This window comes from Haliotis cracherodii, unplaced genomic scaffold (assembly GCF_022045235.1).
Source record: "Haliotis cracherodii isolate W230 unplaced genomic scaffold, xgHalCrac1.p SCAF_3, whole genome shotgun sequence".
In the NCBI taxonomy this organism is placed as follows: domain Eukaryota; kingdom Metazoa; phylum Mollusca; class Gastropoda; order Lepetellida; family Haliotidae; genus Haliotis; species Haliotis cracherodii.
Window position 1 is genome coordinate 30,165,326 of NW_027266286.1, and position 27,975 is coordinate 30,193,300.

The 27,975-nt window shown below is 37.8% G+C and overlaps 1 protein-coding gene across 3 annotated transcripts; it reads right to left on the minus strand.

Moving 5' to 3' along the window:
* Nucleotide 1: 1 nt before the first annotated feature.
* Nucleotides 2-27,970, minus strand: LOC139475838 (PRKC apoptosis WT1 regulator protein-like). 3 transcript variants are annotated; one of them, XM_071259041.1, is made up of 8 exons: nucleotides 27,413-27,970; nucleotides 26,968-26,988; nucleotides 20,390-20,509; nucleotides 18,308-18,354; nucleotides 17,261-17,753; nucleotides 15,583-15,687; nucleotides 13,856-13,883; nucleotides 10,523-10,611 (listed from the first exon to the last, which is right to left on the minus strand). In XM_071259041.1, exons 1-7 carry the CDS (start codon nucleotides 27,758-27,760, stop codon nucleotides 13,872-13,874), a joined length of 1,146 nt encoding a protein of 381 aa, XP_071115142.1. In that variant the 5' UTR covers nucleotides 27,761-27,970; the 3' UTR covers nucleotides 10,523-10,611; nucleotides 13,856-13,871. The 3 variants fall into 3 exon arrangements, with proteins under 3 accessions (XP_071115138.1, XP_071115141.1, XP_071115142.1); XM_071259037.1 differs by lacking the exon at nucleotides 13,856-13,883 and having other exon boundaries at nucleotides 2-10,611; XM_071259040.1 differs by lacking the exons at nucleotides 13,856-13,883; nucleotides 26,968-26,988 and having other exon boundaries at nucleotides 2-10,611.
* Nucleotides 27,971-27,975: the final 5 nt, after the last annotated feature.

A 27,975-nucleotide genomic window follows, 5' to 3' on the forward strand; every position in this document is an offset into this window, starting at 1 on the left:
CTCAGGCTTACATAATTTTATTGTCATCTAATTTGAAATATGGCAAAAAAGTAAATATTTTCTTGCTGTACATAACTTGACACTTGAACAATTCAGATCTACTCTGCAATGTGGAGTGGCTAATTTTAAGTCAGTTCTGGCAAGGAATGGACAATAAAACAATTTCAAATCTCACTGTGCATTAGGGGGAAAAACTCAAATAGGTCTAAGGGAGATGACTCTGTTTTCTGCAGTACTTATCAATAAAATTACTTCTGAAGTTTCTACAGTGAAGTAGCTTCTTAGTTTTCCATTTCCTGATCTAAGCATCATATGATCCTGAAACATGCCCACCATGTTTGACATGTGGACTTTCACCTACTTCCCTCAAATGCACATAAAGATGCAACAAGAAAATAACAAATGACAAACAGCATATCTACTGTAACACAGACTTAAAATATATATAACACTTGGAGATGAGCCATGATAACGATGCATACTCGGACAGGTGATGCTTTCTTCACCAAGCACAGGGGCAGGCCTTCGAAGGGAACTTCACACATCTTGCCCACATTACACAGAGCAAGTGTAATGCCGACTGTCGTAACACAGAGTTGTAGCCCTATGATTTACATAATAGTCTGTAGTTCTATGAATGTCATAACCTAGCTTTACGGTAGTTGTAGCTCTGACAGTCATAGCACAGATAACTGAGACAAGACTGGTGAGAGCTGTGAGTTAGTGAGTGAGTGAGTTGGGTTTATCGCCGCTTTAAACAGTATCCCAGTTATATCGCGGCATGTCAGCTTAATGTGGGAGGTAAGCCCGAAGTGATGCAGGTCTCAGATGTTTACCACTTCGGTGAAACCCACGAGCACGGGTATGGTGCTGACAAACCTAGAAACATAATCGGGGTGACATTCAGAGTTTCCTATTATCACCAACAACCATCAATTAATGAGTCTCTCATGATTTGATGCCAATTCCCCTCTTACTACTGTAAGTTTACAGGTTATTTCATAAGAGCAACTTCATTCAGTCATGAACAAAATATCCCATTTCGTACTGGTAAGCAGTAAGTGCTTCAAATGTTACTTTTCATGTCATCCAAAATGGTATACCTTAGATTTATTAGGTTGCGACGTGTAGCATCTTATTCTCCACCCTAAATATCTATCCTACTTAACATATATTTACACATTGCAGGTGTTGAAAATGACAAGCCTACCCTCTTAGGAGGAAGATGCTTGAGATATTACACTGTAACCATGGAAACAAGGAATGGAACACTTTGGGTCATAAATAACTGGCTATGTTTTCAATAAATAGAGAAAGTATGTACTGTTGAATATCACATGTGTATTTTTGATTTATTGAAGATATTGGAATTTTACGATCTGGGATAATTGGTGTTATACCTAAACTAAAGGACTCATAGAGACGCACTGGAAACCATTTACAGACGATTAAACAAGGAACCTTCTTTCTCTGACAGCATAGTCACCTCTTAGGGCAAGCATGGGCTGCTAGAGCCAATTCTAACCCGGATCACAGGTAACTTCCTCTAGCAAAATGTTAAAACACTTCAGAACAATGCAGCCAATAGGATGGAATACTGTTATCAGCTAGACAAGAACCATGTCAGAGCAAGGACAGGTCTTATCAAATCGCAGCTTTTAATTGGTATCAGGCACCATACAAATTCATTATTTATCATAAGCTCACATCTATCAAATGTATGCAGAGAGTGTTATTCACAATACGTCTGAAAAATGGTTTCCAAATTACTTCCTTTCTACACTAATTCTAGGTCTGTCATACAAGTATCTGGACTCTGATAGATGAAAAGGATAGGACATAAAGGTGTGGGTGGTACATCTAGGAGAGTTGGGAAAGCAAGAAATAAAGCTGGCCATTTTAAGTTATGAATGTACCATGTGTCAATGCGGATACCCAAACAGTTTACGAGCACAGCCTGCCCAAACAGTTTATGAGCACAACCTGCCCAAACACAACCTAAGCACAAAGCAGGAGCAGAAAGACAAGAAACACATTATGCAAGACAAACATAGTCACTCCATTAGTTATAGCAGTGAGATCAGAAAGTGGAATTTATACAATTTACAGTGTCTTTAACAAATAAACACAATCTATGCCTTAAAATTACCACAAGTACAAGAACTGTAAAGATATGATACACCTTCAGAATATTTGGAGTCAGATTTTCAATAAAAATGTGTTACATACCTATATATGTGATCACAAATGTACAAATGTTTCAAATACTTACATATTTACAGTATCAACATATTACTTCTACAGGATAAATTATCTCCAAAATGTAAATATATCTCCAAAGCTGTACAGCATCTCTACGTTTTGTTATCCTCACTGACAGCAATAAATATAATATCAGCATGCTGACGATATGACCATACATACTACACGAACACGGGCTTCCTCAAACCTAAGGCGCCATGTTTAGTTTTCAAATCTCAGTGGCCCAACATCAAACTCCCAGCAAAACAGAACTTCACAACAACTAATATAAAAACACAAATATCTACCTCCTTGTTTACTTTTAACCACAAATCTGTCTATTCAGCACAAAACTGTCTATTATTCACATATGGTTCTACTGATCACAAAGTCTTCTAATCATCACAAAATGATCTAATAACCACAAAACCTTTAGAAGCCACACAACTTACACTAAATAACAGTCAACAACTCAATGTCACGTTCCATACTTTCAGCAGAATCTCCCGTGACGCCATGTGGTGCTCTGCAAGGTCTTCCATTACTATATATGATTAACAGTTTTACTTTTACTTATCATGGATTTAAATACTTCCTAAGAGGAACAGGCATATTTTCCTCATCTATTTTCTCAATATTTCAACCCTCTAATAGAATTGAACCCCATGATTGGAATGGCACATTCTACCCAAATCCAGGTCTCCAGTGTAACAAGTAAACAAACTAACCACTAGATTTATCTAATGCCTTTCTGAAGGCATCTTCCTGAGGCAAGAGAGTTAACTGACTTTAAAAGTCCAGTTTCCACCCTTGCCGAACTATGCTGGCATTCCTGGGCTCGATCGTAGCGCCACCAGTGGCTATTATGAGTTATGTCCCTTCTATGCCTCTCCTATGGACCAATCAGATTCCACCTCACGTATCACTTGCATTTGCTTCAAACAAACAGCAGCACCAAGACAAGACGATCTGATCAATAATCAAGGTCTATACATTGTGATAAAACGAGTCTTACATTGCGCAGTGCATCAAATCATGTGAGCACCTTGAATAAAAACATGCAAAGATTTAGAAAATATCTGTTGACGAGTTAGTGGTGCACACGCTTTGCAAATCCTGCAAATGACCAAAATCTGCATGACAGTTTACGAACAGGATTTCGATTTCGGAGCGCGATTTTGATTGGACTATGCATAAACTCGTTAGTCCAGCCTTAATGTAACTCCATAATACCAGCCTAGTTCAGCAAGGGTGAAAACTGGACTTTTATAGTCAGTTAAGGCCCTTGCCTCGGGGAGATGTTCTGAAGGTAAGTACACCGTGTGTCTCTGACAGACTGAAATGGGTTGGGCAATACATTAGGAATAAAGACACAGAAACCTATGTAACAATAGTAATCATACAATATTCACATCGTCAAGCTTCCTCCATGAACTTCCAAAGCAGCACATAGACACTTGGTGGATTACACTTGGCATCTTGCTATACTCTACAATCTTCACCACCACTCTCGCACATCACGTTCGGTACAGTCTCACACACTCACTATAGTTCTTTGGTCACAGGGAAATACTAAGCAGCCTTTCATCAAACCCTTACCTAAAGATGCACATAACTTTCTCCATCATTCACATTATGTGGTACGAGATGTTTTGAATAGATGAATGACAACATAGCACATGATGTCCTTGTGTATAACACTGATAACAGCATATGGAGTACCTGTAGCACTTGCAGACAATGTATCGGCATTTTACACACAATGCACTTTAAAAAATGTCATACTTAATTCTAACTAGTAATAATATTTGGAAATTATTTAATCCATAATCCTGTGATACAAGATACAAGAGACAAACCATTTTATCTTTGAATGAAGGGGGTTATTCAAAAAATAATGAAGCCGATCGGCAAATGTCAGAAAAAAATCATTTGTTCAAATTTTGGTTTAAGAAGTAATTAATAGATGAAAGAATTCCAAATATCACTATGGTAACACGGATGCAAAAACATCATTTTGTCAGTTGATGTCTCCCATCCCATCCCCCAAACTAAAATGGTCCGTCCCAAAGCGGAGACTAGAATAAAGACTAGGTGTTGTCTCCCCTTGATTAAGGTCTTCAATATTGGCAAGCGTTGTTCTGTAGCACAGATGAAATTTGATATGTTAGTACACTGTAAGAATACATTTGTAAATCTCCACATGGCTATAAACTTTATTGCAGGATGTACAGTAGCTGAAGTTATCCAAAATAGTTCTAACTATTATACAACATAAATACATTAAATAGCATCCTCCGTACTGGTATTGTACAACAACTACTCAGTCCTTTCCCATTCATACCCTGTATACAATAACATCTGTATTAGCCATTTCCAGGGCTAGTGAGTATAGCAGGAGTACCCTGAACATGCATATAAATTGTCATCAATTGAGCAGCAATTGCTTGGACTGTAATGTAAAAACTAAAATAAATAGCATCTTTTTCACTGATGTTCCAGTGGTTGTTACAAGGATGAAGATAATTATCACATTGTCAAACCCTCCATAGTGTATTAATAAATCGCTACAATGCTCATGTCCCTTCAGAAAGCATCAAAACTTATTTATTAACCTAAGATTGCACCTGAAAGACGGGTAGAACAATTTACATCAGGTGGTTTGCAAATATATGTTGTACTGACGACAATAAAAACTAAAAAAATAAAATTATTTCACAAGTTACTTTTAACCAAAATCTATAGAATTCAATAACAAGAAAACCTCAACCTGAACTACTATGAAATAAGTCAATTATGTTCCCAGGTGAATGTCACATAATCCTTGGCCTACCGACAGGCACATGTTCAATATCTCCAAAAAGAAAATGTCATACATTTCTACCTCATTTCAATTATCTATTTTCAAAATGCTAGGTTTGAAAAACAAATGTGTGACTTGAGTACCTAACAAAAACAGTTCCTTTGTTCCAGACTAGAAAAAGTTTCAAATATATTGCTATTCATAAAATGTAGTGAGAAAATGAGAGATTCTTCCATGACATAAATAATGTAAACCACGCTTATTGCAGTGCCTCACCTACAATTAATTCATTGTAAATAGTGATAACTTCACTGATACATATTACTATTTTTCAAACTTCAAGAATTTGGGTAGTTATAAAATGACCCTAAAACTTAAATAGCAACCGTTGTAAGTACGAAGATATACAAATTAATCTTAAACAATGAAATACCCAGACATTTGATTCATAGCTCAACGTGGTAATGATATCAAAAACAACTTTACACAAGTAAAACAAAAAAACAAAAAAAATATCACAAATTACTGCAAAAACTGCAGTACTTACGAACATGTTTTCTCTAATGTCTCTCTATCCCTTGATGAGTACAAGCTTAACATAGTATAAATTGTGTGATTGTCTTACACCCCAATGGGACTGTCATTGATGAAAATCATAACTATATACACTCATCCTATCAAGATGGTTTCACAGGACACTGGAGTACTGCATCTTTCACAGAAGTTTCATCCAAAATATTCTACTCCTATTGTTGATGAGTCATAACCAATGCAGCCTATTTTCATCAGACAGCAAATGTACTACAAAAACACATCCATGTGACAGTAAAAGGGATTGTATATTTTACCCTTAAAACATGGGATTAAGCATCGACATGATGTTCCTATTATTTTGTTATCAGTATCTGGTACAATCAAAGTTCACCCCATGCACAACTCTCCATGTTGTCATGCTCATGACTCTCAAACAATGCAGTGTGTCACGGTGACTCCTACTTTCCATTGGCGCCGTAAGACCCTGTACCATTTATGCCACAGAGACAGTATTCTAAGTAATTCATTCACAGAGTGGCTAAGAATCTAATCAATGTAAAATGTTCTAATCTATGTCCATCCTATTTCTAAGCATCCTCCATTATTTACCGTATTACATCACCATTCTATTTTGTTAAGTACCCTGGACCTATTGGCTACCAAGGCTTTGTTCTCAGTCCTTTGTGGTACTCTCAGGCCACACATTGTTTAGATACCGTTTCACGAGACAGCCTCCCCTACTGAAAACAGATGGTTCAAGAAACAAATGAAACATATAATATCTATTTTTATCATGTCTCCCTCTAGTAATATAGACCCTCTTATACAACATAAAATGTTATATATAAATTTCATGTCTACATGACTATCAAGACGTTGTCAATGATTGACATAGCTATTTAATTTTACTCTTATTTCGACGACCTTGTGTGGAAAACCTGGAATAAATCTGTGAAACATAAAATGAAAAAATTTGAGGTGAATGGGGTTTAACATCGCATCCAAGATTATTGCACTTATTTAGCAACGTGTGTGTGTGTGTGCGAGTGACCATGTTTTAACGTCTTTTGGTCTGACGTGGCTGGGGATCAAACCCTTAACCTTCCGCTCTCCAGGCTGACGCTTTACCACTAGACCACGGAGGCAGTCTAAAATGAAAATAATGAGGCCTCATGAGTAAGAGAAGCTTTAGGCAAAGGTACAGTTCGGGCGATGAAGGTGGGGATGTCACTTGTGATGCGGGGCTGAATGTGTCCAGGGTTCCTATCACAGAGAAAGGTATTACAAAGACTCTCTTAGAGTACCACTGTTGACAAGATATTTAATGAAAACTGGCTATGTTACACGATTACTTCCATTAATTGAAATCAAAACAATATTTCAATAGTCTGCATCCATATACTGATTTATCAAAGACAGCCTCAAACACCTAGACATAATATTTTGTATCACACACTGCCAAATAATCTTGTAGTGATATTTTTTTCGAACTATCAGAACCAATACACAATGTGTAATTTACAAACAAAGCCAGGAAGACTTCTTCAAACAGGTCTGTTTAAAAGTACATATAATGTAATTCTAAACGTCATTAAACAGATGATATGTAAACTGTAAAGATACTTATTAGAATCAAAAAGTAAATGGCACGTTAGAAATGAAAAATATAAACAAAACAATAAAATCACAACCAATAGCTCAATCCCACATGAAGTTGCTCAAGCCAAAACTATTCTCAAGCTGGTTTAACAGAGACAGGAAATATTCATGTTTGTAAAATGCTCTCTGAGCTTCCTTAGATTCCTAGTGAACTGCTCCCAGCAGTGTGAGAACAAGCACTCACCTAAGTTTCAACGTGGGATGACATAGGCTACGAAGTGTGAACACAGGCAAAATATTTAATAAACATCAGAATTAATCACAGGAAAAGGTAGCAAAAGTTGCACAAAAACAAAATAACTTCATCATACCATGTTCTATAATGATCAGCAACAATACCTGTATCACATTTTAAAAAAGTAGCTTTAATAAGAGACAAATGTTGAATAAATAACATGAAATCCATCAAGAATAATTTGAAGTAAAACAAATGGAGAAATGATGTTCCATTAGGATTCGTAATTTGTTTTGAAAGATTGCAATGTTGGCAGTTCTCAAAATGCCACAAAGGCTCCAGGTCATGACTATGGTACAAAACTATGAACAAACTTCTCGAGTGTTCTCAGTGCCTAATGAGGCTTGGCTACCATGTCACAGCGGACGTGGGTGAAAATGACACTGCAGATCATCACACAATAGATCCATGTTAGGAATTGAACCCAGACCTTCAGGGAAGCCTGAAGTGATGCAGGTTGCAGATGTTTACCAAAACTACGAGCATGGGTATGGTGCTGACAAACCTAGAACCTCAGGGCCAACTAGAATTCCAACCCACAATCATAGGTTTCTGGCACGCCTAAGAGAAGCATCTCTATATAGACTTAGACAACTGGGTCACTTGTGTCCCCATGTGACACGGAGGAGGCAGTATGGGCTTGCCTAAGTTATCAACACTACAAGTTCATTCAGGCACTTACAGATAAGACCCTGAGGCCATAGGACAGATGTTGACAAAACACCATAAGAAGTTGTACTGAACTTTGAACCACAATCCTGACCTGGACAAGTCCTACTGTTCATAAACCACATAACAAAAAGCACAAGTACATCAAAAATGTGGGGAGAAATCTTTCACAACCATGCATAGTTGAGCAAACATTTTTCATATTCTTTGGCTTGTGTTTTGCAGAATGCACTGGAAACTTGTTGTGCAGCTGAAAAATGAAGAGGGAAAACGAAACTAATCATTTTTTCCCCGAAGCAACTTACTGCCAGTAAACTTGTTAATGTTATTTGGTTACATTAGGCTATATTGTGCGTTGATCATATTGAACACATTGCATGGCAAACAGAAAAGTAGCAAGCAAAAATATAAACTGTAAGCCTGATAAACCAAAAAAAAAGAAAAAGTCGTAATTATTTTCAAATGCATATTCATTCAATACTTATTGAAGACAACTTCAGACAGATCCGTACATCTGAGGATACGTTAAAGGTGCAGCATGTTGTACAATGAGGCTGTGTAAACTGGTATTACACCACTCAAAAAACTTAAGGACCACACATTTCTTCCATGTTACTATCGTTAATCCGTCATGCCAAGAAGCAAGTGTGACCTATGGACATGGAAAAAAACTTGAACAATAAAAAAAAGTTTATTTTGATTCTTACTTCAGGCAGGTGGGGGATTATATTAATGTGCCAAGCCATCTTAGCACTATATTGATGAAGAAAACTTGGGCAATCTGCAGTTTCATTTTTTCTTTCTCATCTCCTGCCCATTCAAATTAAATGACCCACTCGAAATTAATAAAAGCTTGATTGAAAACATTTGATGTATTACTTTTCAAAGAAAGATATGCACTGTATTTTATAGAGAGGATCTTCGTAGAAGGGGAAAAGGGTAGTAAAAGCGAGGCTGTGCAAAATGGCTGTTTGACATGCCTGCTTAAAGGGGCTTTATTCTGGACAACTGCAGCCTCAAAGTTATATTCAAATTATTCAGAATTATTTGACTGCCAGCTCAAATTCATGATAAGTGTCCAGCTTGCAGTAAATGAGTACGGACCTAGAGCTACAGGCTGTGATGGACACCTGGATGAGGATCCCACGTTTACACACTGATACTGATGGTGACAAGAAGCCAAAGGCAGTTCCAAGTGACATAGGACAAATGTCTTGTTGAACTTCATGAATGTGGCACACATAATAAAGCTGAACTTAACACATGAATGATCAGAGATACATATCAACACAAATCCATTACCTCCATATCACATCTACCTCTTCCTTGTACCCCCTCATTCACCTTTAGGAAGACTTTTACCTACAAGTCCAACCTTCTCATCACCAAATTCAGAAAAATTGTCTACACCTTAAAAATTCTGGTATTCGTCATAACTGCTTAATCTGCATAAATGATATCATAGAAATAACAGTAAATGATGTCTTTTCAAGAAACAGTATAACAATTTCCTTTCAAAGGACAGTGAACCAAACGATATTCTTCATACATTACATCCCAAATACGTATCATTCTAGCCCTAAACCTCAAACTGTCAACAGAACAGCTTCAACTGGCATCCCAGGTTATAAATAAACTGTAATATTTTCTACCTTACTGGAACAAATAGATGATAATCTATGACAATAAGCCGTTGCACTAAACATGGACGCTAAGAACTGGACCATCACCAGTAGACACTGGTTCTAACTGGCGCAAGTTGGATATCGCAGTAACTGCTCAAGCACCTAACGGCAATTGCTGTTTCAACCTGTGACTTCAAAACAGCAGCAAAAGTTAGTTCAAGGATGAATGTCAATGTCAGTATCAGTTCTTCAAGCAATACTGTTTGTACATACTTTTGGATGAATATGAGATTGATACCAGGGTTAGACTTGCAAGTGGTCAGATAATTTTCCTATTGAAAAGGTTGACTACCGTATTTGTGAAGATATAAACAAAATTTGTTTTTCAGATCTGTGTATAAAAAGAAACATTGATATATTTAGTCTTTGTGATGGTCTTTGGTTTCACATGAAATTGGTAGCATCTGGTGCTAATATTCTTCTTAGATGCATCACCTTGAACTAACACACTAAAGTGTTTAAAACACAACAATAAAACACATTCAAGCAATTTGGCATTGATCTATCTCTTCTTTGAAGTTACAGGTTAAACGGCAAAATTGTTTAGCTTACAGGACGTCTGATATAAACATGTATAACTTGACACATGGGGCCCCGTATGGTTTATATACAACACTTGCTGGACTATGAGGCCCTGTAAGGGGGGCCCTACACCCTCCATCAGCCAAACTTGGTAACATAGATGACGATCACTAGACATTGGTACTAAGTTGAGACATGGCTTTGATCAAAGCACTCTTGTCCTCCTCCAGTTTAATGTTTTCATCTTCAACTTCATCAAGTTCCTGAAAACAGTAAAACAGACAATTAATGCAGAGAAAATAACAAAGGTGAACCTGGGCATGGCAGAGGCATCTCAGACTAGTGCAATATTGTCTGTTACCAAGTTAGGCACCTTGACAACGATGGAAATCTGTCTTCGTTCCACAGAAAGAAAGTGTCATTTATCCATATAAGGTTTTGACCCTGGTCTTTGGTATCACAAGTAAATGCTTGACAGACAGATTGACAATCCAAATGTAGCACAGATATTCTTAAATTTTATTATTATATCAAAGAATGTTCAATTAAAAGTTGATAAAAAGTCTTTAATGCATTTAGTCCCCAATAATATCACTGCTACAGGATAAAGGAAGCTGAAACAAGACCTGAATTAAGAATGTTCGAGGTTTTTCAGGCACACCCCCCACTGCAATTTTTTCTACCGGTCCTATTTACTGTCTCTGAACAAGATCTTTAACAAGCTACACTAATGTAGAGAACACATAAAACAAACCAGATAGTTCAGATGATATGTTAAATGATTACTTTGATGTCAAACTATTTCTGTAGTTGAGTCTCAGAAGGTTGCAGTCAACACAGTGTAGTTACTAATTTGGAATAAGCATGTTATTGCCTATCAAGATGACACCTGTTTATCTCCCTCTTACTGATCAAGGTCAAGGCCTTTTGTATTTATACACTCAAAATGCTCACAATTCAACAAAATATCTAGCTAGATGCATCTACTACAAAACTACCAACAAATAATACCGAGAGTTTTCACCAAGCTAACCCAACAAAACATTGTGGTACTGTAGCTCACCGACACAGCAAAAACATTCAGTTCACAATCTAGCAGTTAGTCTGTAGTTGAGCCAAAAGGAACTTTCAAAATGTGAAGTTTGGTTAATATTTTCAACTGTATGCAAAATAATTGTATTTCACAATGTTATGATGTAATAAGGTTCTTAGTATGTATACTTTATTCCCCTACAGTATCTGAAGAATGACTAAATTTTGGGAACACTGAATAATTATAATCTTGACAACTTAAACAGTTCAGAAGAAAAGACAAGCAGAAATTGACCAAAGTGAAAGAGATCTGAAACTGTGCAAGCCTGTTGCCATAAGGCTCATTTTGAATACAGAAAACCATGGTTACAACGAACCACTAAGGGACCACTAATTTTAGTTTGTAATAACCGTAGTTGGTTATAAGCACATATACAGCATATACACATGATATATACAACAAATGGCAGGGACTTAAATTAGAAAGAACACATCATCTGACTTTTACTTAAAGTCAAACATGATCAGATAATTTCTATCTAATCTGTCTGTCTGTATACAAGTGTAGTTATTGAGCGTTCAAAACAATACCATGAAATTGGGATTTGGAACTCTGTATTTGTATGTCTGGTGCACACCAGTATGATCAGAGTCAAAATCAAACTTGTTGCCATGGAAACAGAAAAAATATATATTCTAAAAATCCCTAAATAGCAAAAGGCACCAGTTGACAACCTGGTCTTTGTGTGTGAACAGTTTCAAGAAAGAGCCATGGATTCCTAAATGGCAAGAGGCACCACTTCAGCCCTTGAATAAAACATGTACCACGTTTGGATGAAAACTGCTGAATAGTTTGTTTTTTCTGCTCCAGAAACGACACCCAACCCCATTTCAGATACGTCTATCTTGTCTCCATGGAAACAGAGAAAAATCAAATTTTGAAAAAATCCTAAATAGCAAAAGAGATCACTTTAGCCCATGGTTAATACATGTACAAGGTTGGGAAAAAGTCTTTCACAGTTTTTAAGTCCGGAAATGACACCTACCCCAACTTTTTTAGTTCAAATATAAAAATGCAAAAAATCCACAAATAGCAAACGGCACCACTTCAGGATCTGTTTGATGTATCTGCCAAGTTTTGTTGACAGATATTGAACAGCTGTAGAGTTGTGCTCCGGAAACGAAATCCACCACTTTACCATTGTTTACAAGACTAAGTACAAATTGGTTTCATGGCAATAGAGAATTTATAAAAATGCCCAAATCAGTAAATAGGATCTGTTTGATATATCTGCCAATTTCTGTTGAAAGGTTTTGAACAGTTTTCGAGTAACACTCTGGAAACTAAATGATTACGGACAGACAGACAGATGGACAGACAAGGTGTTGACTACATTCTCCTGCATTATATGCCGGGGAGATAAAAAGTGCAAAAGTCATGTAAATATCAGAATTCAATCTACAGACAAAAACAGGAGGTATATGCAGAGCTTGCTACAAATGACCCAGATATAAAATCACACTTCTATAGTTGTACACTGGCCAAGCAATAGCCATCAGGGCCTCGTGAAAGCAACAAGTTGTCCAGAGGTGGAGGAGGAGCTGACAAAAGTGACTCCTGACACATGCTGAATGTAGTTTTCATTTTGGGCGTTTTCTTACTTTACAATATTACAGCCATACAATGGCACCCTGAAATAATCAAGTCTGGATCATACAATCCAGTGACTGATAACATGGGCAACGATCCATGCAGAGCAGGTACTTTGACAAGCTATCAACAAAGCCAGCAAGCATGACCACCAAATTCATGATCCATCAAGTCCAGTGGGAGACACCAGAAACACCATGGAGTAACGGATGCTGAAATGCCACAACAGGAGCTCACTGGACCTTTGGTCTAGGAAACTGGGAAAACAGGTCGGGGGGTGGGGGTTGTCGGCTGCTATATCAAAGGGTCGGAGGGCTTATTATAAAGATCAATTGCACTAAATGCAACTTAAAGTTATTGGAGTTAGGCAAGGGGTGATATTAACAGGCTACAAACACACACAGCTTCCATGCAAAGGGTTTTGAGGCAACCAAATTTCTGCTTTACAACAACAAATGAAATCACAATAAACACAATCAAGCTAAGGGACTCCATCAGAAGAACATCTACCATGTGTTGAAAAATGTCATAAAACTGTTATTTGTTAAAATCAATAAGGACTACGACTGCATTTCTATCAAGAGATCTGCACATTCCCTATCCCTATTCTAAACATATTTCCTCCAATGCTAAACTTAAGCTACCTGCAAGATATTTATTACATATTACAAAAAATTCAATTACTTTGATAGGTTTCTGTGAAGCCATTTCTATGATTTCCATACAAGAAAAAGAAAGTTTTACAACAAATGTAGGAAGATGACATGCCAACAGAGAGGGGAAATACGGATCAATAACGTCCATGCTGTATCACTGATTATTACCCTGTTTTCCTATTCCTTAGTGGTAACACTGCAATGTAGGAGAGGTCACATGTAATATATAGCTACAATACGCATTGTTTCATAGTCATACAGTAATTAGCGACTGTGGGCTGTCTGGTTGTGGACTCACTGACTGAATAGTGCTGACAATATTGCTGCTTCATTTAACCTGTCATCATCCTGTACGAGTTGGGGTCTCCTTCATTTCAAGTATGTAGACCTTGTATGGTCAATTACCGTATTTTCTTGAGTATAGTGTGCACCCATGTATAATGCGCAACCCCCTCTAGCGGGTTCAATATTTTGGAAAAACAGAAATTTGAATATTATGCGCAGAAAAAATTTACACCGTACCCTTTCAGCAAAGTCCGGCAAACGAACAGTTGCTGAGAAGCTTCGTCAGTACAAATTCGAAATTTGAGATAAAAAATCACCAGACATGTTTACTTACCGTTTAAATAGTATTTATTGTCCTGCTAGGCATTGTTTTATATCTAGGGATTAAGATTACCTTGTGTATTTTCTCGTAAACTAAGCCGGAAACAGCAATCAGCTGTACACACGTTTTCTTGGAATCGACCGGGGATTCGGTCAAGACACACCCAGTGATATAACTTTATAGAATTTTTAATGCAAGGATCGGCAAAAATTGTATCTGAAACTATTTTTTTTATCAGGAATGATATATTTCATTATTTTCTTAATTATATGCAGCCTTGACTTAACATATTTAAAATAATAATAACCCTAATCGAAGCAGCTGATTGCTATTCCCGGGTATTATTTTTTACATGGAACCAGTCTGACCGGTCACCGTCAAGGCTAACGCGCACGCGATCGCGTGATCACGAGAATTTCATGTTGACATAGAATCGTCAAACAAAAACAAATATGACTTTAAACAAGTCAAAGTATGTCATTTATGATATATGTATGCATTCTCTGTCAACTAAAGTTCGTTTCAAGGCGACAATAGCGGTATTCTGACCGTGGTTGCTGTTAATAACGGTGAGTTGTGCGATCTTCCGATCGCTTCACACACGATTTCGCCGAAATTAATAACAACAATATTAAAAGGAATTTTGAATAAAATTAATGAAATAAGTTACAAACATAAGTCCAGATATACAAAGAACACTTTTTATATCCAGACAGTGTAATTACATGATTATTTTGCGTACTTCAGTATGGATTTGTTGACATGGTATTTCCGGTGTTTCGTGCTCACGGTAATGTCTTTCCCTGGGGGAAAAAACATCTAAACTCATAATTCGTGTATAATGCGCACCCCCTTCTACATAGCCGTGTATTTTTCGAAAAAAAGTGTGCACTATACTCAAGAAAATACGGTATGCCTCTTTATAAAATTAAATATATTCCTGAGAAGATAAGAAATGAAAACAATGTAATCTCTGGCAATGACTTTTAAGATATTGGAATAGGTAGTTGGCTTCTTCCTGTGACAAATTGACTGCAAGAGTTCAGAGTTCTTAATATTTGCTTAATTGGAGCCCATTTGGGCTTATCTCCATCCCGGGGGAGTGACAACAGCTAGTTTGATTCCTATTATTAGTAGATACCATTACTTGGGTAGTATTTCAAGAGTAACATCAGTCATGAAGACATCATCAGGGGTCAGGTTTTGTGCAACTGTCATCTGTCAAGGAGAGCCACCTTCCTTGTCTACCATTCCACCACACTGAGATGAAGTCATCATCAATCAATACCTTATTGAGGAGGGACACCTCTTTCTCCAGTTCAGCTATCCTGCGGTCCTTGTCCTCCAGCAACTGTTGCAGCCTCTTGTTCTCTTCTTTCTCTTTCTCCAGCAGCTGCAACATCAACAAGAACTTTGTCAGCATACGCTTAACAATGAACACTGGACTCCAAGTGAACACAGAGAAAGAAACATGGAGATAAAGGGCCAAATTGACAGAGTGTGTCACTTAAACACCCAGTAACCATAGTGAACACCCAGTAACCATAGTGAACACCCAGTTATCATAGTGAACACCCAGTTATCATAGTGAACACCCAGTTATCAAAGAGAACACCCAGTTCAGAGTGAACATCCAGTTATCAAGAGAGCACCCAGTCCACAGATAGAATACCCAGTTCACAGAAAGAATACCCAGTTCACAGCGAGAATACCCAGTTCACAGCAAGAATAAACAGTTAACAGATAGAAGAAACAAGGCGTCAAGTTAACATGGAGAAGAGGACCCAGTTAACTGAGAGAGACCAGCAACAATGCAGGTCAGCCAGTTATATCTATGTCATGCTACATTTAGCCCTATGAAAGAAAGACCTTCATATAAATACTTTTAGTTTTGAAGTATCAGAATTATTAATCTGTAAGAAACGAATGACATTTTATCATGTTTATGATCATTTTTTTTTTCTTTCTGGCTTACAACAAATAATTTGGCAGATACTACTCACTTCTAAAAGCTGCAACATTGTTTCAGCAAAGTAAACTGCATGCTGTACTCTAGCCACACATTGCCATGAGTACAATCCAAAGAATCAGGCCAGATATACAACAATCTGTTGTTCTTTAGACATACTCTACACTGCTGAACATGCTGAATGGGTCATCAGTACACGACAATGCAAGGGAAAGTTAAACAAAGAGATCCTCGGTACTCCTGCTCACCTCGTACAAGCAAAGCCATCAGTATATGCAATCAATTTCTCGTATTCCTGGCTTCAAGATTAACTGGCATCTGAATGCCATTAAGTTATACAAGATTAAGTAATACTTCAGATTCCTGGATGTCGAGGTGAAATGGGGTTTAACGTCGTGTCGAAGATTATTGCATTTATAAAGAGACATGCTTGCACATGTGCTTGTGTGTCTGTCTGTCTGTCTGTCTGTCTGTACCAGTCCAGACTAATGCCCATATCATATTGCTAGCCCAATGAAATACCATGCTGAAGTTTAACATGAATACCCCACTCAGACACAGCATACTGACTCTGAGCTGACCAGTCCTTGTTTTAGCCCCTTAATGCCGAGCGGCAGACAGGGTAACAACAAGTACCATCATTTAACATCTTTTGCTATGACATGCCTAGGGATTGAACCCCAACCTTCCACTCTCCAGGCAGACGCTCTAACACTAGACTACAGAGGGACCCTTGATGTTGAGGTATCTGAAAAGATTCTTCAAGATTGCTTTTTTTCAATGATACAAATATCAAATTGTTACATACTAACAACTTGATTATAATGCCACAAGTCTAACTATGGTGCTAGGCATCTCTGCAAAAAATGAAGACTGATGGACAGATGACGGACAACTGACATGCCATAAGCTCAGATGGTCCCCCAGTCCTAGGGAGCTGAAACTGAAGACAGGTCATTCTATTACCAGCAAAGAAAGGAAGAAAGAATCAAGTCACCTGTTTCACCTTCTCCAAAGAAGCAGCATTGTCATTGTTCTGCGTCATGAACGGCCGTGGAACATGGTAGTTGAGGCGAGATGACCCATGAGACTGGTCCTTATCACGGAACCGGGACGACAAATAGCCATACGAAGACTCGGTCTTATTGTCTCTCATCTTAGAAATATTGGATCTGTTTTGATCAATGTCTCTTAGCGGAGCTTCTGACTCTCTGTACCGAGACAAAACGGAGGAAGTGTTCATAGACGAGACTGAGCCCTTGGCCTCCTGATCACTGATGTTGGCCATGTGCGATGAAGTGAAAGACTTGGTAGATTCCGGGGAACAGCGAGTAAATTTGGATATTCCTACGGGCCTGTCCAGGAGAGATTGGGACATATGGGTATCAGATGACTCGGATCGGCCGATCAGGGTGAGATTTGTTTCTGAATGGCTGACAGTACTGTCGTAATCTTGGTTGTCCTCCAGATCAGCCTCGAGATCAGATGGACTGAAAGAGAAAAATGATTCTGTATTCTATCAGTCAACCATTAATGGCAAAGCAGAAATTGAATCAGGTCAGGTGAGAGATTGTTCCTGAATGATTGCAATACAGGTTTGCAAGTGCCTGACATTATAAGATTTGAGATTACAAAAGTGAGACATCTTGTCTACATGTCCTGCTGTGAGTTGACACTCCTGAAAAGTGGGTGTTCACATTCTGTACATGAGTGATGTTTTGATATTTTGTTGTTACATTTGTTTGAAAACATAAATAATCCTTCATGCAGTACTTCATTATATCACCAGCTATTTTCTTTACATAAGGCACAGTTTGAGGATACAGTTAATGTATACAACTAAATGTTTTATGTTGTAATGCAGTACAGTTTCTTATAATGAAATCAGGATTTGATTAAACTTTTATACCAATTGAATGGACTATTTCACTTTCAGTTCCACTCTCAGAGAGGACTGAAAAAGGCCAGTGGCTGAAATATTACTTAACAGTTGAGCCAAGTTTGAAAACAGTTTGCCCAGTGGCTGACCTCGACCTAGTCTTACCTCTTGTTTCTCCTTGTTGTGAACGTACTTGAATGGTGACTGTGACCCTGGCACAAGAAAGGTAAGTCAGTCAGTGAGTGAGGGGCACAGTTTTATGAAAACAGAACTTGAAAATGATTTCTAACCTTGTAGAACATGTCTTTCCTATTACAGCTTCTGGGACTGAACTGACCACAAATTGTACATGGAACTATCAAATAATTGTAACAATACAATGTGCAAATGATAAACTAATTGTACATGTTGTACCCATGATTGTTGATACAACCAGCAATAAAGAATATTATCAATGTAACCATGGTAACCAAGATATGTATACAGCGATTACAGCAAAAACAATTATGCATATATCATGTAAAAGACTATGTTATGTATTCTAATCCATGAACACATCTCATTGTCACGATCCACCAGCCGGAGTTTGTCTGATACTTGTAAATGGTATCCCGAGGGATCACATGTCAGGGTTTTAGTGGCGTCATGTTAGTTTGCTGGTTGTATTCAGGTGAATTCCAACCACTGTCACCAAATATGACAACTCATTGGACTTCCCTTTTCTGAAAGTCAGAATAGGAGAATTCCCATCACAAAAAATTCATGCTGTTTCAGTCAGCTTGAATTCACCCATGTTGGAGTCAACACTGGGTGCTGGGTGCATATATTATGATCCGTATGACAGTATGCAGTATCTACTGGAGTGGGAGCTGCCAACACTAGAGTCCTCCAGTGGCTACAAGCACCACTTCAGATAGCCTGTATCTCAAGTACAACAATGTTGTTAGCGGCCTTACACTGTAGCAGCTTGAGGTCTGATAACACCATAAACAGGCTCATAAAGTACAATATGTACACACATGCAGCCGATATACAGGATACAGCATGGCATACGGGGAATAAAACATTGATCACACAGATCACTTAGTCTCATAACACTGAGGATTGTCACAACTGGGGGATTTGCCATGATGGTTTATGGGCATACTTAACATGATCTACAGGTCGCATTCAAAGCTCCTTTATCATGACTGAATGCAGCATATATATTATTCTGCATTTGAAGAATTCAGTAGACAATACTATTGTTATCTAAAATGGTATCAGTTACACATCTTCAGGATTAGCCTACTTAAGTTCACTGACACATGGCAATACAGTGTCCGAAATTCCTTGTTTTAGAGTGTCAATATCATCATCAAATTCATAATAGCACTGTGAAGTTCCTGTTGCTTAAAGCATGTAAAGGACATACCTCGAAATTACATTATTTTACTTATTTTTTAAGCACATCAACGTCACCCTTGCTGAAAGTCGTGGAAATTAGGCACCACGTCATTATATGATTCATGAAGAAAATAATCAATATGGTCAATAGTTTTGCTCCATAAACACCCAATCACAGCCTAGGTCCAACTAAAACTTCCCCAAAAGTAAAAGATACCACTTCATCACTTCTACAGTAAAGTATCATAACCATACATTTATTGGGGTTATAAAGAGACATAAAGTGGTTAGATAAAAAGGACTGGTGGACACACAGACAGATATACTGATCCTTCCTACACAATAGTAACTAGGGAGGTGATATGTTACAAACTTAGGATTAAGAAAGCTCTATGCAAGCATAACATCTTCTTAACTCACATATAACAATAAGGTTACCATGGTTATTATATGGTTACATACTGATCTTACAGAGTCCTTAAATTTCTCTTTTCACAAAGATACTTGGCAGCATTAATTTGAATATATATTACTATGGCTAAATAAAAACTTAGCAATGACATTCATCTTACACAGTTAAAATAGTTCAGATATATTTTTTCAAAATTTTAAACTACGTCCCAATATACCAATTTCCCATTAGTGAAAATCCGGGTTAGAATTGGTCTTCAGCAATCCATGCTTGTCGTAAGAGGCGCTGTCTTAGTTGATGCCAGTTACTGTATACCAATTGCGAAGATGGATGCTCATGATGTCAATCACTGGATTGAAGAGGCCGCCATAATATAGCTGTAATATTACTAAATGCGGCATTGAACAAACTTAAACATATATAGTTTCAAGTGTCCTTTCTTAACTTACATCATGTCTCTCATGAACTGGTTTGTTTTTATCTGTGATTTCATTAAATGCTGTGTTTTTCTTGGTTTCCATGGCAACTTTGTCATCATCATCATCCTCATCCAGTGAGTCTCCAGTACTCTGAAACATACATACACATCTCTGTATCCACAACATTCAAACTCAGTTATTCTGGTATATTGTCTCTGCATCCAGGTATATGTGTCCATCAATATCACAATATATATGAAAAGCAAACACACCTGTGTCATTGCATACATAAATATTAAATATGTCCGACAGGTACTAATGAATTAAAGTATTTTTCACCTTTGCAGTGCCTACCATGTATACTAACAACATATATTACGATTTAATCACATATTTCCTCAAATAACAGAATATTGCTGCATAGTAACCTCTGTCTTTCATGCACTACACAAAATTTGACCCCACATCTACTTTTTCACAAAAAAATATCTTGTAAAACACAATTCCAAAACATTTTTGCACCAGATTAAAACTTATTGCTAAAGCCATGTCATTCATTGTTTATCAGATTTACTAGGGAATCCAAGGCCAAACTGAATTAAATATAGGTCACACATATACAAAGTTATCTGAGAAATGTAGAAGAATCAAGTTAACTTTTGTAGATATGTAACCTAGTAACAAGACTAAACAATGCTAAAAAATATAAACAGAAATACTATATTCATCCCTCAGCCTTCCAACTCAGTTTTGAAAAATCGTGAAAAACAAGACATTGTTTTGGCCTGGCCCTATCATGAATATCATACATATTGTTCATACAATGTCTATGGCACATGAATAATATTGATTATTGATACAAGACAGGGTTTGACAAATAAGCTGGTCGGCACCAGACAAATGCTAGACCAGTAACATAGCACCAAGGTTGATGACTGGCTAAAGGGAAACATGACGTGACTCTACATTCAACCACTGCTATACATGTTCTCAGAAGGAAAGGACAGAATTTGGCACATAATTCGTGACATAAAGGCATGGAAACTTTGTGAAATTACTCAAACTGGTGTTTTGTAGTAGCCTATTAATGTGGGACAGGTGGTTTCTGTAGTTCTGGGTTTACAACACTACAGTTGTCCTAACTCCCATACTTCAACATGAGACTTATGATCGTCGTAGCCTAAGATCACTTTCTTGGTCCTGATGACCACCTGAAAACCTTGTATTTGTCAAAGTCTGCTACCACTGACTACCATGACATGCCGACCAGCATATTTCATATCCTTGTAAAGGAAGTTTCCATTAAAATCATGAAGACATTATATCAAGGTTATTAACCATGATAGCTGTTATAGCATGATCCATAATTATATGGTATTTACCATAATATGTGCCCGGGCACTTGAAAAATTGCCAAAGGAGGCACTTATTTCAAGTATACACAATTTGAAAGTTGTTTTCGAGATTTAACAGTTGTGAACAAACCTAGTTGAAATGTCAAAACTAAACAAATTTGAAAATAATTACTTGGCAACATCTAACAACAAAAGTCTGTCTCAGTCAGATGAGTGAATGAGTGAGAATGGTTATTACATTTTCAGCCATTTCATTGACCTTAGGTTTCATACATTAACGATGTAGGAAACAAACCAGAGTACTCTGCATGCAAGCAAACAGCTTAACTAGAGGGCTACCCTGTAGCTAGATACATGTTATCCCTAAACATGTCATGTTTCCATGGTAACATAAACAAACAATATTTTCATAGTGGTGGCATAACCCTGACAGTCATAATTTTTAACATGAGTGTGCGAAGAAGGCCCAACGCCAGGATATTGATCAGTCTGGTGAAACAGAAGCAGAATCATGGTGTAGACACACCCACTATCATATCAAGGGATTCAAACCTGCAGATGATACAATAGATCTTTAAACACTACTTGAAAAGCAGGTTGTGGCACTTAAACCACTCAACATGGTTAAACCACCTGTGCTCTCTGTCAAACCACCAATAAACATATTGATTGTAGACACATACCCTAATCATACTTTAACGATAATGAAAGTCATTTGCCATGTTTAACGTTAATGTGGTAAGCAACCTAACAGTGCCCCATGGCAAGAAATAGAAACAACATAATTGATTTGTGGAGCCTCATTAACAGCACATGGGCACAAGGAACACGTACAGGATATACACGCATACGTACTACAGCCAACACCACAATTACTCACCATTCTCTCTATGTAATTGGACATTCGTTAATAATAAATACTCATTTTGTCATTAACTTGTTCCAGACATGTCAGGCATGTCAATTAGGAATAAGCTTTACAATGGAATGTATAAAAATCAATATTTTTTCAGGGATATTTTCATATGAATTAAGCACATTGTTCAGGACTGTTACTAACCTCTGTTGAAAGTACAAGAGAGGTTATAATGAGACAATCTGTTTGTAAGCATCTGCCCATGCTCCGAGGAACACTTCTCACGAATGCTTGTACAACATTTGCCATAAATACACTAAATTAAAGTAATTAAGCCCACAAATCATTTCTAAAGCAAAGCATTGAACGTGTTGACTGTGTTTGCTGTAATCCTTGAAGAACAACATCAGAAGCATTACTCATGGAAATCACAGCTGTTGGATATTTCATATTACAAATTACACAAACATTAAATCATTATTTAAATCATTTGAAACTATTCATAGAATTATCATGAATTTAATGACAAAGCTGTCACATCAAGCCCAGTAGAGTTTGGGTGTAACGATACACTTTGTCGCGATGATGCATATCAACGCAGTAAGGTCGTGCTGTGATACACTTTGTCAGATAGGGTACACATAGACAGTAAGGTCGTGCTGTGATACACTTTGTCAGATATGGTACACATAGACAGTAAGGTCGTGCTGTGATACACTTTGTCAGATACGGTACACATAGACAGTAAGGTCGTGCTGTGATACACTTTGTCAGATATGGTACATACAGACAGTAAGGTCGTGCTGTGAAACACTTTGTCAGATATGGTACACATAGACTGTAAGGTCGTGCTGTGATACACTTTGTCAGATACGGTACATACAGACAGTAAGGTCGTGCTGTGAAACACTTTGTCAGATATGGTACACATAGACAGTAAGGTCGTGCTGTGATACACTTTGTTAGATATGGTACATACAGACAGTAAGGTCATGCTGTGATACACTTTGTCAGATACGGTACATACAGACAGTAAGGTCGTGCTGTGATACACTTTGTCAGATAGGGTACACATAGACAGTAAGGTCGTGCTGTGATACACTTTGTCAGATATGGTACACATAGACAGTAAGGTCGTGCTGTGAAATACTTTGTCAGATACGGTACATACAGACAGTAAGGTCGTGCTGTGATACACTTTGTCAGATACGGTACATACAGACAGTAAGGTCGTGCTGTGATACACTTTGTCAGATATGGTACATACAGACAGTAAGGTCGTGCTGTGATACACTTTGTCAGATATGGTACATACAGACAGTAAGGTCGTGCTGTGATACACTTTGTCAGATAGGGTACACATAGACAGTAAGGTCGTGCTGTGATACACTTTGTCAGATATGGGACACATAGACAGTAAGGTCGTGCTGTGAAATACTTTGTCAGATACGGTACATACAGACAGTAAGGTCGTGCTGTGAAACACTTTGTCAGATATGGTACATACAGACAGTAAGGTCGTGCTGTGATACACTTTGTCAGATAGGGTACATACAGACAGTAAGGTCGTGCTGTGAAACACTTTGTCAGATATAGTACATACAGACAGTAAGGTCGTGCTGTGATACACTTTGTCAGATATGGTACATACAGACAGTAAGGTCGTGCTGTGATACACTTTGTCAGATACGGTACATACAGACAGTAAGGTCGTGCTGTGATACACTTTGTCAGATATGGTACATACAGACAGTAAGGTCGTGCTGTGATACACTTTGTCAGATACGGTACATACAGACAGTAAGGTCGTGCTGTGATACACTTTGTCAGATATGGTACATACAGACAGTAAGGTCGTGCTGTGATACACTTTGTCAGATATGGTACATACAGACAGTAAGGTCGTGCTGTGATACACTTTGTCAGATACGGTACACATAGACAGTAAGGTTGTGCTGTGAAACACTTTGTCAGATACGGTACATACAGACAGTAAGGTCGTGCTGTGAAACACTTTGTCAGATACAGTACACATAGACAGTAAGGTCGTGCTGTGATACACTTTGTCAGATACAGTACACATAGACAGTAAGGTCGTGCTGTGATACACTTTGTCAGATACGGTACACATAGACAGTAAGGTCGTGCTGTGATACACTTTGTCAGATATGGTACATACAGACAGTAAGGTCGTGCTGTGATACACTTTGTCAGATATGGTACACATAGACAGTAAGGTCGTGCTGTGAAACACTTTGTCAGATACGGTACACATAGACATTTAGGTCGTGCTGTGATACACTTTGTCAGATACGGTACATACAGACAGTAAGGTCGTGCTGTGAAACACTTTGTCAGATACAGTACACATAGACAGTAAGGCCGTGCTGTGAAACACTTTGTCAGATAGGGTACACATAGACAGTAAGATCGTGCTGTGATACACTTTGTCAGATATGGTACACATAGACAGTAAGATTGTGCTGTGATACACATCATCGCGATATGGTACATACAGACAGTAAGGTTGTGCTGTGATACACTTTGCCAGATATGGTACATACAGACAGTAAGATCGTGCTGTGATACACATCATCGCGATATGCTACATTCAGACAATAAGGTTGTGCTACATACACTTTGTCAGACATGGTACATAACGACTGTAAGGTTGTGCTATGATATGCATCATCGCGATATGCTACATACAGACAATAAGGTTGTGCTGTGATACACTTTCTCAGATATGGTACACAGACAGTAAGGTTCTGGTCTTCAGCATCTCATGCTTGCCATACAGCCTGCCATCATGTAGCTGGAACATTGCTGAATGTGGCATTAAACAACCAACCAACCAAACATCATTTTCATAGAATGTAACATGCCCTCTTTCTCAGTTGCATACAAAAATTTGGATCGTTCTGTATTAGTTTATGACCTCATGATACAATTCTTGTATCATCATGATCAATGCACAGAGTATCGCGATGTACCACATGATCGGTGAATCGTTACACCCGTAAATGAAAGTACAAGTTACTTCCAATAATAACAAAGCTCCCTTCCATACTCCTAGGGCAGTGACAAGCAGCCCAAGACTTGCCTCGTCTCCCCAGCAGGCAACACCACTACCCATGGCATAGAACCTCCAACACACAGAAATATACCACTGACAGTCAGAGAGAGGCGAGAGAGACATGTCAGCAGTATTACATCTATGGAAAGGTACCATGAACATGTTTAAACAAGTTATATGTAAAGCAATAAGCATTATATTATTTCAAAAGCATGTAATGAAATGAATTATATGTCAATCATAAGTATGCCATCATTATAATGTTTAGAACATGCTACATATCATGATTATGAAAAGACTTTCAGTTGCTTTACCTAGGCCGAATAAATATTTTTTTCTCGGGCAGTATTTTCAAATTGAAGATCATGACTAGAGTAAGAGGTCTTTCCTTTATTATTTAATTATCAAACGAGTGGAGCAGAAAATTAAGGAAGGTCAAACTTTCAAACCTTTTTGGACGACATAACACTATAGTTACTATGCATGAAATGAAATATCATTTGTTAGATGAAAGGACCAGTGTACAAGTTAAAGAGTAAATTCAGTACCGGCAACGTGCTGGTGCCAAACATGGCCAAAAGAACTTTCAGCCTTACATGCCCATAGGGGTTGATACTGATAAAAGCATGTTAAAAAGGAGACATGTTACAACTGATATGTAATAATGAAAGTTTAGGTTTATATTGGAAAGTCTACATATGATAAGATAATAGTAGGTATGTAATGACATGGCTGTCCTAGAAAATTACAGAAAACAGATGTTATTTTTTTTTAAAATCACATATGCCATGACTAACAAATAACATAATGTGTAGGAAATGTACAACAAAGTAATAAGAATTCAGATTATCTTTTCAGAGAATCAAAATATTGAAATCTTGAGTCACAAATAATCTTTTAGTATTTCCCATACTCTTGTTTCGTAAGTAATGGAGAAAAATGTAGGTTTGCGAAATTACTGAAGGAGACATCAACCATATGCACTATTGACAAATGATGACACGCCTATTCGTCTGTGATATCATGAGAAATGGATAATATCATCTTCAGTCTTTATGACTCATATGACATCAAAATGCTGAGGACGCAAACAATTCAAACAATGGAGAAATAGGTGTGAATTTGACACTCAGCATTTATCTCAAACTATTTTTTCACAGATTGCTTTTGTTTAGCGTCACACTTAATTTAACTGGTCTGCAATAATGTTCAAGGCAGCATATCTTATAATAAGTTTCAAAGTTGACAGCCATGTCACTACATTGTATATGTTACATTTTTTAGCAGAGATGAGTGAGTCTGTAAAGTAGAATTGTCATACCCCTACTTCTGCTACAGACAGCTGTAGAAAAACACATCAGGTAAGAGACATACAGAGATAAACAAAAGAAACAGCAACAAAACAAGGAACAAACATATTTGGAAATATAATGTACGATAGAAGAAAACAGGCACGCATGCCCCGTCAGGGAAATAGGTGCAAACACCTGCCTGACATAGTAAACTCAAGAATGTCACACGAACAGGTGATTCAAAGTTCAACAAATAACGTGACAGTAACAATTTCATAACGGGAATGAGAAGAAAGGATAAGTGACAATCATTAAACAACATTTACAACACTATAACAACAATTATATAATACTGAGTTGGTATGATGTCATCGGAATGCTTACAATGTAGCATGTTATCAGCTGGTTTCCAGCCATGGAATAGTAGCAAGGGAAATTATTCAAATCTGGCCGTTATCTTCCAAACAAACATACCTCAGTTGACGGCAAGTGGACGACCCCTGTACTCCTTCTTTTCTCCCTCAACTTCCTCTTGTCTTTTGGTAATTTCCCCTTGTGCAGGTGATTTGGTCGGCTTCTTTTATCTTTGCTTCTGCCAACCGTACGCGTGGGCGAATCGTGGTCTTGACTGAACGATGTTGGATGGCCTTCCCCTCCCTCCCCGTTTTGGTCCCGACCCTCACGATCCACATGATCCCCTCCGTCTCTGTCCCCCCTGTAAAACATTCCTCTCCCTCGGTGTGTCCTTATCCTGTTTCTTTGTCGCGTCGTTTCAAAGTCCTCCATGTCTAAGCTCTCTTGACTCACTGAGCTGGACGCCATGTTGACAAGCAAATGTACAAATTCGACTTCAATAAAATGCAAGATAAATTCAATCCGTCATCATAGCTGGCTGAAAATGAAGCACCCAGTAGAAGTATTCATCAGGAATCCAGTCCGCTCAATGAATTTGCGTTGCTTATCGATTGTAACCCACAAGTTCTCGGTAAATTGACGATCAAACAAAATAATGCGTCCCGTAATCTGCCTCGTTTTCA